At 35.7% G+C, this 16,287-nt stretch overlaps 2 protein-coding genes across 2 annotated transcripts in view; one reads left to right on the forward strand and one right to left on the reverse strand.

Moving 5' to 3' along the window:
- ppl (glycine cleavage system H protein, mitochondrial) overlaps window positions 1-8,162 on the reverse strand; it is a 34,766-nt gene extending 26,604 nt beyond the window's left edge. Inside the window, exons 1-2 of the mRNA XM_089098831.1 lie at window positions 8,015-8,162; window positions 1,542-1,685 (exon numbers count right to left, since the gene is read on the reverse strand). Coding sequence (XP_088954957.1) covers window positions 1,542-1,685; window positions 8,015-8,099 — 229 coding nt within the window. The 5' untranslated portion in view covers window positions 8,100-8,162. The remainder of the gene's footprint in view (window positions 1-1,541; window positions 1,686-8,014) is intronic.
- Window positions 8,163-8,341: 179 nt separating this feature from the next.
- The window catches only part of LOC148945066 (pyruvate dehydrogenase phosphatase regulatory subunit, mitochondrial), a 59,426-nt gene continuing 51,480 nt past the window's right edge, over window positions 8,342-16,287 (forward strand). Inside the window, exon 1 of the mRNA XM_089098830.1 lies at window positions 8,342-8,584. Within this exon, the coding sequence (XP_088954956.1) occupies window positions 8,382-8,584 (203 nt within the window). The 5' untranslated portion in view covers window positions 8,342-8,381. The remainder of the gene's footprint in view (window positions 8,585-16,287) is intronic.

The raw sequence follows: 16,287 nt of genomic DNA on the forward strand, positions 1-16,287 counted from the left end.
CTATTTGAACTTTATTCACCTGAAGTTTATTCAATCGATGAACTCGAAGTTATAATCAAACAGAACAACGCCTTAATCACAATAATAAGTGAATGCTGGGACATTACTTCTGAGTCAGCGCGCATTAAAGGCTACATTGGCTACTTTAATACTCGTCGCGACCGTGGCCTGAATCGTCGTGGAGGCGTCGTAGGACTTTACTTTCGGAACGATCTACCGTCAAAGCTGTGAAGCGATCCAATTGACTCACACCATGATATATTGTGGACGGAATGTAAACCAACACATTTATCAAGAAGATTCTCGTGCTTGATAGTCGCTTCGGTCTATTACCCTGAGAGTGCCAGAAACAGAAGAGAACTTATTGAGCACATACAGTTTTTCGTAGACAAAATACGCCCAAAGTATGCCTCTCCTGCCTTTGTGATTGCTGGTGACTTTAACCAAACAAACAAACAGTGGGTTTCCAGTGTCTTGGATTTGCGGCAAGTTGTCGCAATACCGACCCATCAGAGTGGCAACATACTTGACTTGATCTTAACAAACCTTACAGACTTCTTTGATGCACTGCAGTCCCTAGGACCCCTCCAAAATTCAGATATATCATAATTTTCTGGGAAGCAAATTCAGCAATCCCCAAAACCAAACGAGTCAAAACTACCATATGATCACTAAAACAGATTCGATTTCTACGTCCAGTCGCTGGATCGGCAACTACGAATTTGATGACATTTGCTCCAAGCCGGACTTCAACGTCAAAGTCAATAAGCTAAATAGCCTACTTCAGGAGAAGTTCCATGTTTGTTTCCCAACTAAAGTCATTACCGTTACAGATACTGATAAACCATGGATCACAAGCGACCTCAAGGATCTAATTAAAACTTGCTGTCGCCTTCACAACAATGGCGATTCGGTTGTTTGAGCCAAGTTGTGGAACCATATTGTCAAACCAAACAGGCGAGCAAAGAGATCTAGGAAAGCTGCAAAAGTTTCTATTTTTTGCCAAAGAGGATTTTACAGTGTAGAATTTTTGTCTACAATAAAGACTTTTCACCTTATTTTCTAGCATTACTTTTTGTACTTCCCAGTATTTCTCTTTTAAGGCAATATCTGAAATCAAGAATGCCTTTGCTAATACTTTTAACATGTATGATGAGTAAGCCTACAAACATATCTTCATGGGAGCCTAAGATTTGAAAAAAAAACAACTTGTTTCTATAACAAAATTCATCCAGAATATTGTATACTCTTGGATTTCTAGGTGGAGACTTAAACCCTCCTTACCATCATACCAGCACCCTTGCCTTGGACTAGTAACAGTGCATGAGGGGGAAATAGCTTATTTAAAGGACTCACATAATCTCTGGTACCAACTTGTTTTGTCAAACATTATTTTGAACTTGCCAGATTCTCAGTTCACATAAATTTGTACAGACCAGCAGCCAATAAACACATTTGCCACTGGCAGGAGAGCAACTTAACAATAGAAAAAAACAAAACAAAAACAAACACAAATACATAATCCTATGGTTCAGATATACCTGATTGCTCAAAAGTAGTTCCAACATCTGGCAGTTGTACATAGACAATATCTCCAAGAGCATTCTGTGCATAAGATGAAATACCAACAGTCCCAATTTTGCCATCAACTTCTATCCATTCATGTTTATCTGTGTATTTCCTACCTAGGTAAAATATACACAAGGATTAAGTAGCTGTCCCCTTCTTTTCAAAGAAATAATCACACACAAAAAAACAAACTAAAAGCAGAACTACTTAATTAGCTACTTAATCTAAAATGGGCAATTAATAATATTTAACATCCTTGGCAACAGCCTGAAGATGAGGGAAATGATTTTTTTAATTCAAATTTGAATCAAACTAGTACCTTAACCAATTGGATTAATTTGACATACAGTAAATTTATTTTCAAGTTGTTTGATGTAAGTACCAGATAATTTCATCCTTTTTTTTAGGGGGAGGGGGTTTTTGACAACAGTTACAGGGAAGTTATGGAAATGCTCCTGTCTCATGCCCTTGGTATGAGACATTGGTTTTGGTTTTTTACTTTCAAAACTAAGACAGACCAATCATAGATTAGGTCTATGTTCAAAAACCATACATATAGAGGAGAACATCAATATTTTTGCATTATTTGACCAACTTTGTCTAGGAATTTTCCTGGCCTTGAGAAGGGTGATCTAGAAGATCCAGCTCTTTTAAATTTCATTTTTCTACTTTTGACCTTGATAGGATTGTAAGAAACTAATAATACCTTCTCCAGAATAGGAGAAGATCAAAATAAAGCTCCCACAATTTTTTTTTCTACTACACAATGCTTTTTGATAAAGGAAGGGGGACAACAGGAGATGTTTAGAGATAAAGAGGAATTGATATAAAAATTCATCTTTAGACTTAAATATCCAGGATACCATCCAAAATCCATTAAATAAACTAGCCAGATCCTTGAATAGGATAAGGATTTCCACACAGAGGAAATTCCCAAAGCTTTTTCACGAACATTATAAAAATCTTATTGATAATTACTCAGCTCTAGCAAAACAAGATTGGAATATGGTTTTCAGATTTGATTCTCATTCAGATACCACCTTTTTAACTACACTTTCTGTTGAAATTTCCACAGATGAGTGGTATCTGTATTATGAATCCAAGTTCTCTTATCCTGATCCCTTCATAAAGAAATCCTAAAAAGACACCATGGACAATTTCTTGATCTGTCATCTAAATCAATACTCACATCTAAATCCAAACAAGATTGAAATAAGGTTTTCAGATTTGATTCTCATTCAGATACCACCTCTTTAACTACATCTTCTGTTGAAATTTCCACAGTTGAGTGGTATCTGTATTATGAATCCAAGTTCTCTGATCCAAATCCCTTCATAGAGGAATCCTACAAAGACATCCTGAACAATTTCTTGATCTCTCGTCTAAATCCCAACTTTGTTGTTAGTTCTAGTTTGGTAGAAGATAATATTCAAAAGCTAAAATGGAAGTCATCCAGTGGTGTAATTTTGTCAAAATCCTTAATGGTAATTAACAATTTTGGAAACAACACAAAAGTGACGAAGATGGGGCACCTATTTAAAACATGGGCAAAATAAACAAATTCCTCTTACTTTGTTTTAAACCAAAGAGAAATCTGCAGAATTATGTGCACATGTAGCAAAAAGTGCATTAAATTTTTGGATGGTTGGCTAGGCCAAGTAAGCTAGCCTACTTTATTTTTCAAAGTAGCATTTTCTATTGGTTCTTAATAATTACCTTAATTTGCACTTTAGAGCAATATTAAGGTCCATACTGGATGTGTTTTGTTCCATGTCAATGTAATGTAATGTCACTGTGTTAAGGGCCTAGCAACAAACTGCAAGAGAGATTAGCTGGAGGGATGCAATTTAAGCCCACTCAGTAATGGCAACCACAAGGCTGGTATGATCCATAAGAACCATTCTCTAGTGGTTTAGAGTGGACACAACTGTACAAAAGCAGCTTTGGATAGAGTGTGCAAGATGGTTGGGAGTGTTAAATAGCATCATCCTCCTTGCAGTTCACTCTCATGCAAAACTTGCATCAATAATCTATTCAAGGTAAATTTATCAATTTGCATCTTAATTTTATTCAAGCAAAAGGTCTAGAATAGCAGATCTCCAGGAGAAAAACTAGAAAAAGAAGAGAGACATTTTGGGCTAATTTTGTGTCCAATGCTACCTATTGTAACACCTTACAAGAGCAACCAATTGGAGAACCAATGTATATGACAATTATAAGTGTAGAGAATGTTCTGAAAAGGCTTATAAGACTGGACCCTAGAGGCTTAAAAGACCAACCCAGACTATAAAAAGAAGCAGCTGAACAAATTGTTGAGCCCCTAGCAGTGATTCTTGGGATGTCACTCACTTCCAAAGTGCTCCCAAGTGACTAAAAGCAGGCCAACATGAAGCCCATCTTCAAGAAAGGGAGAAAGGACTAAGCCAGTAATTATTGCCCTATAGGTCTTACTTCTTTTGTATGCATGGTCCTTGAGAGCATCATAAATGACACACTGATCTATCACCTTGAAAGAAATCAGTCACTTTCAAAAAGTCAGCATGGTTTCTGTAAAGGTTGCTCAGTCAACACAAACCTCATTGAAACATATGACTTTGTGACCAGATTCTTGGATGATGGCCTTCTGGTGGATGTCATATTGCTTGATACAATCAAAAGCCTTTGATAAAGTACAGCATCAACTTCTCCTGAAAATGGAAGCATACAGGGTACATGAGGATATAGTTGCCTGGATTGAAGCCTTTCTTAATGGAAGAACTCAGAGGGTAGTAGTTTATGACACCACCGGTAGAACTGTTTATTCAGATGAAATTCCTGTCATTAGTGGGGTCCCACAGGGCAGAATCTTGGGGCCCACATTGTTCAGCATATAGTTTAATGACTGTACAACTAACCTGAACAACCCACTGACACTATATGCTGATAATTGCAAGCTTGTAGGACATGCACAAGTTAGCCCTAATCAATCAATGATGCAGGAAGACTTAGATTAACTATCTAGATGATCACCTGAGTGGGGTTTGCAGATCAATGTGTCAAAATGCCAAGTCCTACATATTGGACACAACAATCCTAGACAACCTTACCATATTGGAGATGACCTACTTGAAGCTGTAATTGAGGAGACGGACCTGAGGGTTGTTGCTGATGACAAACTCAAGTTCCACAGCCAAACACAAGTTCAAGTTGATAATGCAAACCAAGCCCTAGGGCTCACAAAGCAAACATTTACCAGCAGGAAGCAGCATGTGGTCAAAAAGCTGTACAAAGGTATTCTATGTCTACACCTGGAATTTGGAATGACCCTAGCATCTCCCCATTACAAAATGGATGTTAAACCACTCAAGAGTGTCCAAAGGCAAGCAACAAAGCTCATACTAGCTTTGCAAGACAAACCATATAAGGAATGCCTTATATGGCATATGGCACTGATACCTCATTCACAGGCTACTTACTCTATCTGTTAGTCCACAAGTGGTCAGTTGGACAGAGGACTTTCTGAGGGACAGAACACAGCAAGTGAAAGTGATAACCGGACCAAACAGCCATGTCCTTTCTGATGAAATCAAAGTCACTAGTGGGGTTCCCCAGGGCAGCGTCCTGGGCCCCACCCTGTTCAACATCTACATAAATGAGCTACCCCTCATCACCACCAACAAAACCACCCTAATTGCGGATGATTCAAAACTCATAGGTCCTGCCAACACCTCTTCTTCCATCCAATCCCTCCAAACTGATCTCAACCACATGTGCTCCTGGGTCAAAAGATGGCTGCTGGAATTCAATGCAGAAAAATGCAAGGTCATACACTTTGGACACAAAAACCCCAAACATCAGTACCTCATGACCCAAAATTCTGGAAGTCACCACACAATTGAGCCTGTCCAGGAGGAGAGTGACCTCGGCGTCATTGTTGACTCCCAGTTGAAATTCAGCTCCCACTCACAGAAAATCTCAGCTAATGCTAGTAGAGCCCTAGGCATCATCAAACACAGCATCACCAGTAGGAGTAAACACGTAATCACCAAACTCTACAAAGGATTAGTAAGACCTAGACTGGAGGTGGGGATGATACTGGCCACCCCTCAATTCAAAAAGGACAAGGCAGTTCTTGAGCAAATCCAACAAAGGGCCACTAAGATGATTGTCAGCATGGAAAACAAGACATACAGTGAACGGCTGAAGGAACTCAACCTCCCCTCCTTAGTATACAGACGGAAACGTGGAGACATGATCCAGGCACACAAACTCCTCTCAACCAATCGAGAAAATGAGATCCTGGAGATCGACACCTCCCACAAAACACAAGGACACCTTAGACGAATCTGCAAACATCACGCTACAACTGGAGCAGGATACAATTTCTTCTCAAATTGGATTGAGAACCTCTGGAATAACCTCAAGGAGGACACTGTTGCTGCTGAATCAACAGATGCTTTCAAACGCCTTCTGGATGCTGAGTGGAAAGATACACTGTGGAAGTTTGACTGGGAAGCACCAGAATGTTCCACCAGAACTTAACCAACTACAACAGTCATCATAAGGAGTGATTCAACAGGATCAAAAGTCCTTATTTCACTCCAAGCTGTGATTTAAGGTAAGGTAAACTCCCTACCCTAGTCTATCAAAGAAAGAGAGGAGACACAATTGCTACTTACAAACTGCTAGAAAACAACCTCTCAAGTCAAGTTTTCTTCTTATCCCTTGCAAGTTCAATAAGAGGTCACACAAAGAAGCTGCAAGTCCCCCCTTGCTATTGACATGAGCACTGGCAATTCTTCTCTGTACTTGCTGTCCCTTATAGGAACAGCCTCTCTGAAGCCACCATCCAGACCCAAACCATCTACATGCATTCAAGAAAGGAGTTGACCAGAATTGGGCCAATGCAGAGTGTAGGCTAGCCTGGGATGCCAAACCATAGTCATGTCACACCACCAGCAAGATGTTCCACAGGAGGCTCATCACCACCTTATCTCACTGGGCATGCAATATAAGGTAACTATTTGTTTTGGGTTTTTTGACAATTTATCCCTAGGCCCCTTTCTAATTGTCCAAAAGCACAGGACTACATAAAGAAACTGGTAAATATCTACCAAATCATATTACTGACTTACACATAAAGTGAATATACCACTTGATGCCCTTTTTTATGCTGATTACAAATATAATAATCATTTCTATTGGAAATGAATTTTATCCCCCCCCCTCTATATGCCAATTCAGGGTATATATTCCTACATTAGGGGGTGGGGGTAAAGTACAAGCTTACCTCCCATTTACATCAGAAACACAATTTGCCACCACCCCCCCCCCCCTAATTTTTAAAAATATTCCCTTAATTTGGATATTTAGGGGGGGGGCTGAAATTCATTTCTTTAATAAATTATTATTATATTTGTAATAAGCATAAAAAAGGCACTGAGTGGTATATTCACTTTATGCATAAGTCAAAAATATGATTTGGTAGATATTTACCAACAAACTAACCAAAAAAATAATAAAAAAGCTTACTTTATAATAGGCCTATGTAGTAAGTAGGCTATCAATGAACACATAATTCCTTGTTTTGTTTCCATTTTAGCCTGTTTGTGAATCAGTTTTCATAAGTTATTAAGTTAGTTTAATACATGGCCTGGAGGTATATAAAACCACCAGGATGGGGGAGGGGCTGGAGATGGATTGTTATATGCACAAACAAAAACATTGAAGTGAACATAAATTAGCAATATGTGGTAAAGTCTACCAAATCATATTAGCCTATTGAGTTAGGACTAAAGTGAATACACCATTTGATGCCTTTTTTTATGCTGACTACAAGTATAATAATCATTTCTATCAGAAATGAATTTCAGCCCCCCCCCTATATAGGCTATACCTAACCTAACCCTGAATTGGCATAAATAGGGGGGGGGGCTGAAATTCATTTCTGATAGAAATGCTTATTATATTCATAATCAGCATAAAAAAAGGCATCAAATGGTGTATTCACTTTAATCCTAACTCAAAAATATGATTTTGTAGAATTTTACCAAAAAGGCATTGAGTGGTAGGCTATAGGCCTATTCACTTTATGCATAAGTCAATAGAATATGATTTGGTAGAACTTTAAGTACCTCTCATATTATCCTTTTGAACAGCTGCTATTCTAAACTTTTACCCAATTCAGATGGTAACCATAGCCTACCTCACAGGCTGAGCCACCTTCATTCTGATGAAAGTCTACAAGGTTTGTCCTTTTTGCTGTAAAATGTGATTCAAGGTAGACTGTGCCATGGAAAAAGCATGAATATACACATTGAATGGTTTTTTCACATTTTATCAAGATGAACAGCCTAATGGAAAAAACTTTTAAAATAGCCTAATTACATATCTAAGATAGGCTAGCCTACCTTTTTATCTAGATTAATAATCCCTAATACATCACGTAACGAATAGCTTACCTTACCTAGCAAAAAACTTGCAGTTGAAAAATGTTTCTGAGGTAATTTTTGTACTGAGCCTAGTAATCTCCGTGAGATAGCTGCAAGCATTTTAATTTTTCCAAAAAAATTGGGAAACGTTGCTAGGAGAATTGAAATATTTAAATAATAGGCTAAAATACTTGTTTCAATTTGTAATTTATTTCAAATATTGAAAAGAGACCATAAATAATTGGGATGTTGCTTTTAATTCAAGTCCAACTAAAAATATGAATTAAGTTAATATCGTAATAAGCACTTCGAAACGAAATAATCCAACGCCTGCATAAAAGAATAAGTAACCGCAAAAAATTTTAAATTCAAATAATGTGAATGAGCTATCTAGCCTAAACAATGTACAAGAAAATTAGTGCCAGTCAATTCAGTAGGAAAGAATTGATGACCATGTCCCACAGAAAAACTAAGCGACTCTTAAGCTCATCTGTTATGGCAAAAAAATATGTGATATGTGGTGCTGGATTGCAAGGAACAGCTGTAGCTCATGCTTTTTCATTGCTGGGACTGGGGAAGGACACTCTTTTATTGGATCAAGGAAGGTACCTTGAAATTCATGTCAAGTTTCCATATTTATTATTCAGAAATGGAATAAGCCATAGACTTGTCTCATACAGCACAAATTACATACCATGTATATTCACTTTATTTTTAAGTCAATAGGCCTAGGCTATGATCTGGTAAAAAATTACCAGAACTCTGTCCAACTTTCCTTGATACCCTTGGCTGGTACAATTTTAAAGAGTTCTGCCACATAGATGGATAATGACCTAACTCATAGGAATCTTCCCAAGACACATGGTCAATACCCTTTATGATGCAGAAAGTGTTCACAAGGTCCATTCTGTCCCTTCTGAATTGCAGAGATGGTAAGCTCAGGCTACTCAATCTCTGCTCATAAGGTAGGTAGGCTATTTCAGACAAATTTGGATGCATGTCTTTGCACCTTTTCAATCAACATTGAATCAGACTTTTAAATCAGACTTGAATCAGACTTTCTGGTCAGATACCACACAGATGAGCAGTATTCAACAACAGGGCACACCATTGTCTTATAAAATGTGGTAAAACTTCTCAGGTTAAACCTTCTGAAAGTTCTTTTGATGCAAAGCAAACCATAGTTTGCTTTATGCAAAACTGCTGATGCTTGCTTGTCAAACCTCAGCTGATCATCAAAAATAATACCAAGATCCCTAATAGAGTTAACAGGGCACACCAATAAAGTACCAGTATACCACATCCTTTGCAAAGTAATGCATCACATGACATTTCTTCTGGTTAACAAACATAGAATTTAAATTACACCATTCAAACAATGCTTCCAAATCTCCCTGTAGAAATGTCACATCAATGTGAGGTGACACCTCTGTATAGCTTTACATCATCTGCAAACATTTTAATGGTGCTGTGTTGGATTACCTGCAGTAAATAATTTATAAATAAACAGAAAACTGGTCCCAGGCAGCTACCCTAAGGGACCCCACTTAGAACTCCACACCCTTCAGATAGTGCCTCACCAACCTTTACTTTCTGTGTCCAATTAATTAGGTAATCCTCAATCCAAGTCAGGCTTCTACATCCAATTCCATACTTTCAACATTTTTCCACCAGCAAAGATATCAAAACCTTGTCAAATGCCTTGCAAAAATCAATATAAATACAATCAAACTTTAGACCTGAATCAGCCATCTTTTGAAAATCATTGATTATGTCCATTAACTGCATGTTACATAATCAATTTTTTCAAAAACCATGCTGTGCCATGCTCCACAATTTATTTTTTTCAAAATAATTTTGGATCTGATGCACAATTACTTTTTCCATAATTCTCAAAAAAATCAACATGTTCAAGATAGGGTGATAATTCATAAAATCCAACCTCAGTCCACCCTTATGAAGGAGTTTTATGGCTGTCTTTTTCAACACAGCAGGGCACTTACCAGACTCCAAACAAAGATTATAAAGAAATGTGAGTGGATCCACTAAAGAAGAAGCCAAACTTTGCATAATAACATTTGAGACACCATCTACATCAGGGGCTTTATCAACAGAAAGCTCACAGATAATTTTTTGGATGAGCTCAGGTGCTACATCAGTTATCATATTGTGACTCATTCTGTAACACAGAAGTTTCTGGTGCCAGTGATAAATTAGATATCTTATGGGCAGCAGGATTAACAAAAACAGATGAAAAGGTTTCATTAAAAAAAATATATATTCAATATTCAAAAAATATTTGTATTCAATGTATTCTTCTGGGAGATTAGACTTAGCCTACTAATTTACAAAATCATAACTAGCCCATGGAGTTGCCTAGGATAGAAACTAGTCTAGAAAGCTTAGGAAAAAAGAAAACAAACAATTAGGTTTAGATTTTACCCTCTTGCCTGTATAAAAAAAACCTCACTGATTTTTTGTGTGCAAACTTCTTGTCAATAGCCTAGTTAATTTGGTAAATTTGCAGGTGGCACTATAATTTAGCTAGGATGAAATTGAAAACCTCATTTGATGCCCTTTCATAATTCAATAATTGCTTCTGTTGCAAATTGTATCTTGAGCCCTTAAAGGAGTGTCAAAGGTATTTTATTTGAATTATCAAAGAGCATAAAAAAGCATCAAATGATGTTTTCACTTTCATCCTAGCTAAATTAAATGGCCTGCTGCAAAGTTACCATAAAATTTACCTGCCCCCACACCCCTAATGTGCAAATAAATATCCTGAATAGTCAACATAGTGAATAGTCAACAGCAAAGTTTTGAATTGCAAAATTCAATGCTATCTTTGACAGCATTTGAAATACTTGAAACTTTAGGAAAATGGTTTATATTTGAGTTGACCAATAAATGAGGTTTGAATTGTTATAAATAAGTATTTTTGGAATATATTACTCTTGACTGACTTATTTATAAACTATTGATATGTTTTTAACAACTTTTCAATAACTTAACTAGTGTAGATAACTTCTTTGTGTGGTTACAAAAATGAAATATCTATGGGGTCCCTTTAAGGGCTCAAGATGTAATTTACAACAGAAGCAATTATTGAATTATGAAAGAGCATAAAAAAGGCATCAAATGACGTTTTCACTTTCATCCTAGCTAAATTATAGCACCACCTGCAAAATTTACTGTTGGTTCAATATACCAAACAAAGCAAAGGTGCACTCCATGTGTACTCTTCAAGTGGTATTAAGAACCAATATCAAGTGGAAGTAGGCTAGGCATTATTTGAAACTAGGCTACAAAAATTGGTAGCAATATACAAATCAGATAACAGTCCAATGCTAGGACTTTAGTTGTCAAAAAGTAATTAGGCTTTTGGAATTGAAAGTGCTGATAGAATCTATAAGAAAATTTATTGTCACCCTAAATACCTGAACTGTGTTTTATAGCAAAGTAACATCCAATGCTGGATCTGTTTGGCTCCATTGTTGTTAGTGGCAACATTGTTTAAGCCATAAATTGATCTCAAGATGTTTTTCTGCAAATAAAATGGCTTGGCAATTTAAAAAAAAAGTTTTCCATATAATGAACTTTTAGGTAAATACATTAAAAGCTGTGAAGTAATATTGAAGGAGATTTTTATGTAATTTCTTTTTTTCTTTGGGATTGTTTTATGTATATAGTTTTGGGGCCAGATTCAAGGGGTTTTATATTACATTTGGTTCCAGACCCTGATAAAGTAATTTATTTTACTACCCAGTTAGAGTTTTCTGAAGTCTTGGGCTGTTCTAGAATTATTTTTTGGCTTTGTTGGGTAGTTGGAGTCTAAGAAGGAAGAATATAGCTAATTTGTCTTGGTATATCATTGATGATTCTAATAACATTCATGCATTCCACAAACTGATCCTATTGCAGAGATACCCTAAAAACTTTTGGTAGGCACACCCCTCTGCTTAAGTAAGGAATTTAATGCACCAACACCCATATAGGCAACTTAGTAATCCTCTGACAAGCCCTGTTGGATGGTGATCACTTAGGCATCTTTTATTAAATTTTAAGGTTTTTTACTTTTAATTTTCGGCTTACATTTACTAATGACAGTGCTGCATGTCCTTGGGCCCTTCTATTTGGCTGATTGTGTTGTGTTGGACTGTTTGTCCTAGGTGATTGGGTGGGTGAGTAGGTTCAAGCCCTCATTCAAGTGCTTATCTATCTTAATTACCAAAGTAGAATTTTTTGTTTTTCACCAAGCAATTTACCTTTAACACATTATATGAATCCAGGTCAGATCCAGTGCTGGTGCAGCAATTGCTAAAAAATTGTCTGTAACAGACCTTAAACCTCATTCAGATTTTTTACCTGGCATTGTTAATTATTTGGTGAAATTGCCATTCTATAAATATAGTATTAGGTTTTTAGTCTATGTTCTGAATTAGGGTGCTTGTTTTTATTTTCTCACCAAATATTATAACTTTCACACTTCTTAAATTGCATTTTTGTAGACAGAGTATTATGGTTTTTAGTTAATTTTCTGTATTAAGGCTTACGTGTTTCCTTTTAGTTAGCTAGCATGGTTTTATTATCTGTTGACATTTGCTTGATTTCTGGACTTAGTGTTGATTTTGCTATGTTCATTGCTATGATTTTAATTTATTGTTTGATTAATCAATGAAACATAATAATAATAATATTTGACTCTTGTTAAAAGCACCTTTAATAATAAGAATTTTCAATGCAAATTACTTGGCAATATAAACTGTAAAACAACTAATATCATTTCTTTACTAGAATGTAAAAATTGCTGTTTACAGTATGCTGGGGTGACAATAAATAACATTTATATGAGATTTTATTGATGTAAAAGCACAATTAACAGGAAAAAACTAATACTTATCTAGTTCAAAATTGTAATAATGGCACTCTTTGTCTAATCCATTTTAGAATCCAGTAATTTACTTTACAAGTACTTTATTTTGCAACCCAGCTGGAGTTTTATAAAGTGTTCCAGCATTATTTTTGACTTCATTGGGTAGTTAGAGTCTAAGAAAGAAGGATATAGCTAATTTCTCTCGGTGTATATTTTTGATGATTCCACAAGCTGATCCTATCACAGGGATACCATAAATAACTTAAGGTATGTGTGCCACTTCACCATTGTAAAGAGTTTAATGGACCAAACCCATATAGACAAGTGAGTATTCCTCTGACAAGCCCTGTTGGAAGGTGATCACTTGGCAATATTTCATTAGATTTTAGGTATTTTACTTTAAGGTTATGGTGGCTTATATTTACTAATGACAACGCATGTCTCTGGACCTTCTATTTTGCTGATTGTGCTTGGTTAGACTGTTTATCCTAGGTGTTTGGGTAGGTGAGTAGGGTCAAAACCTCATTCATGTGCTTAACTGTCTCAATTACTAAATTAAAAAAGTTTGTTGTTTTTTTTTCACCAAGTAATTTACTTTTAACGCTATATATATATAGTTTGTGGTAACAAACTGTAAGTAAGGAGCAACCCAGCTCAATAGTAACTGAAACTCTAAAAAAATGGAATTTTGATACCAATAGATACATCAAAAGAATCAGATTTTTATGCTGATTTTAAATATATAAGTTTCATCAAGTTCACGAGCCTGAGAAAATTTGTCTTATTTTTGATAAAAGGGAGAAACACCCCCTAAAATTCATAGAATCTTAATGAAAATCAGACCATCAGATTCAACATATCAGAGAACCCTATTCTAGAGGTTTCAAGCTCCTATCTGTGCAAACGTGGTCCCAGCATCATTTAAAAAACAATCCAGAAATTAAATAAAGAAACAAGTTTTTTCAACTTAAAGCAAGGAGTAACATTAAAACTTCAAACGAACAGAAATTATTATGTATATGAGGGGGTTTGTTCCCTCGTCAATACCTCACTCTTTACGCTAAGGTATTTGGAGTAATTTCAAAAGAGCTATTTATTCTCATTTAACAGTCTCTGTGATTCAGGGTCATTCTTAAAGAATTGGAATAAAATTCGAACTTTAGCTTAAAGAGTGACGTATTGATGAGGGGGTGAACCCCGTCATATTACGTATATGAGGAAGTCTGACCCCTCGTCAATACCTAGCTCTTTACGCTGAAGTTCGCATTTTGTTAAATAATGGCCAATATAAGCAATAATTTGTTTGTGTTATTTTCCAGCCAAGCTTAGCATTTAATTTTACCCTAAGTAGCTTCATAACTATGATTTTTATGTGATTATAAACCAAAAATATTGTATGTCTTCTGCTTGTGGTTGTTAATAAATAAAAAAAAACAAGTTTTTCCCAACTGAAACTAAGGAATAACATTAAAACTTAAACCGAACATAAATTATTACGTATGTCTTTTAAAGATCTTTTCTTTCATTTATTTCAGTCATTTGAGAATTGCTCAACTTGTGACTCTCAATTTCATAAAAATAATTTCGACCTCTTTTGTCCTTTTGTTGCTAAGCCTTATAAAATTAGTTCTATAAATACCGCTAATTTAAGTTACGTGGGAGAATCTTTCCATGGAGAAATTTCTCGTGGGGAAAGAGGATTTTCCATGGAGGGGGAGCTGGATTTCCTAACATTACATAAAAAAGATCAGCAATTAAATAAAAAACAAAGTTTTTGAACTGAAAGTAAGAAGCAACATTTAAACTTCAAACAAACAGAAAATGTTACGTATATGAGATGGGTTGCCTCTCCTCAACAGCTCGCTCATACGCTAAAATTTCTTTTTTTACTTTTAAAAGAGGTTATTTTTCTAATTAAACAGTCTTTGTGATTCAGGAGTCATTCTTAAACAACTGGGACATAACTCAAACTTAGGTTATTATAAGGTTATTAGTAGTTTAAAAAAGTAAAATTAATATGCTAATTTCGTTTTAATTATTTTTGTACTGTGATCCATACTCAAAACTTGCAGTAATTCAAAAAAGTACAGAAATTAAATAACAAATACAAGTTTTTTTTAACTGAAAGTAAGCAGCAACATTAAAACTTAAAATGAATAGAAATTATTCCGTATATTAGAGGGGCTGTCCCCTCCTCAACACCCCGCTCTTTAAGCTGAAGTTTTTTTTATTGTTTTATAAAGTAGAGTTGTGAGAATGAGCCAAACTTTAGCGTAAAGAGTGGGGCGTTGCGGGGGGGGGGCAGCCCCTGTCATATACGGAATAGTTTCTGTTCGTTTTAAGTTCTAATGTCGCTCCTTATTTTCAGTTAAAAAACTTTTTTATTTAATGAACATCTGAAACGGGTTAAAAATCCAACCTAGCCTATCAGCATCAAACCTTGTATAAAACTGAAAAAGCTGACTGGCAACACTGATTAAATCCAAGGAGAAAAAAGTTATTTCAGACATTCACTGGTGAATGTCAACATTAACCAATTCTGGACATTCATGGTAACATATAATACAGAGAATGTCAATCACTTCCCAGGAGAATTTTATTGATTTGAAAACAAAAAGAAATTACATAAGAAAAACAAGGCTTTTTTTTCACATGAAAGTAGGCCAAGGAGAATTTTCCAGGTGAAATTGTCTGCTGGTTATTTTTTGGGAGAATTATTAGTGAGGATGGATTTGTGTGTGTGGGGGGGATTGTATGCTAGAGTAACCTTCCATGGAGGAATTTTTTGCAGGGGGGGGGTTACCATGGAGCAGGAGGTGAATTTACTAGCATTATTTAAAAAAGGATTATAAATTAAATTAAAAAAATTAAAGCACTTAAAAACACTTTAGCATGAAGATCAAAGGATTGAGGAGAGGGTAGCCCCCCTTATATATGAAATAATTTTGGTTCTTTTAAGTTGTAATTTTGCTCCTTACTTTCAGTTGAAAATCTTCATATTTAATTTAATAACTTCTATTGAGCAAGGGGTGAGTTTCACACCATCTACTCCACAGGAGGTTTAATATTATAAAATGTGCATGATGACATCAATGCTTGATAAAGCATTAAAAACAAAAGAAATTAAAATAACCAGAAATCACTATAAACTGGAGTAAGGCTACCACCCCCTAAACGTTCTAAATACCAAAGCAACATTTGTACTTTCCTGAAACCAGTTTATATTTTGAGTTGTCTGTTTTGTCACAAAATCATCAACAGCACAGCAGCAAAGTTATCACAAGGCTAATCCAGGTTCACAAATAAGAGTGGGGAGGTATCCATATTCCCATTCTTGGTGATTTCTGACCGTTAGAGGATTCAATTATTCATCTATAGCAGTATCTGTCAGCTATTGTCTGATGTGATTGTTTATTTTAATATCTGTTTGTTTGG

This window comes from Artemia sp. Qi Xiang Cuo, chromosome 13 (assembly GCF_049724085.1).
Source record: "Artemia sp. Qi Xiang Cuo chromosome 13, ASM4972408v1, whole genome shotgun sequence".
Lineage (NCBI taxonomy): Eukaryota > Metazoa > Arthropoda > Branchiopoda > Anostraca > Artemiidae > Artemia > Artemia sp. Qi Xiang Cuo.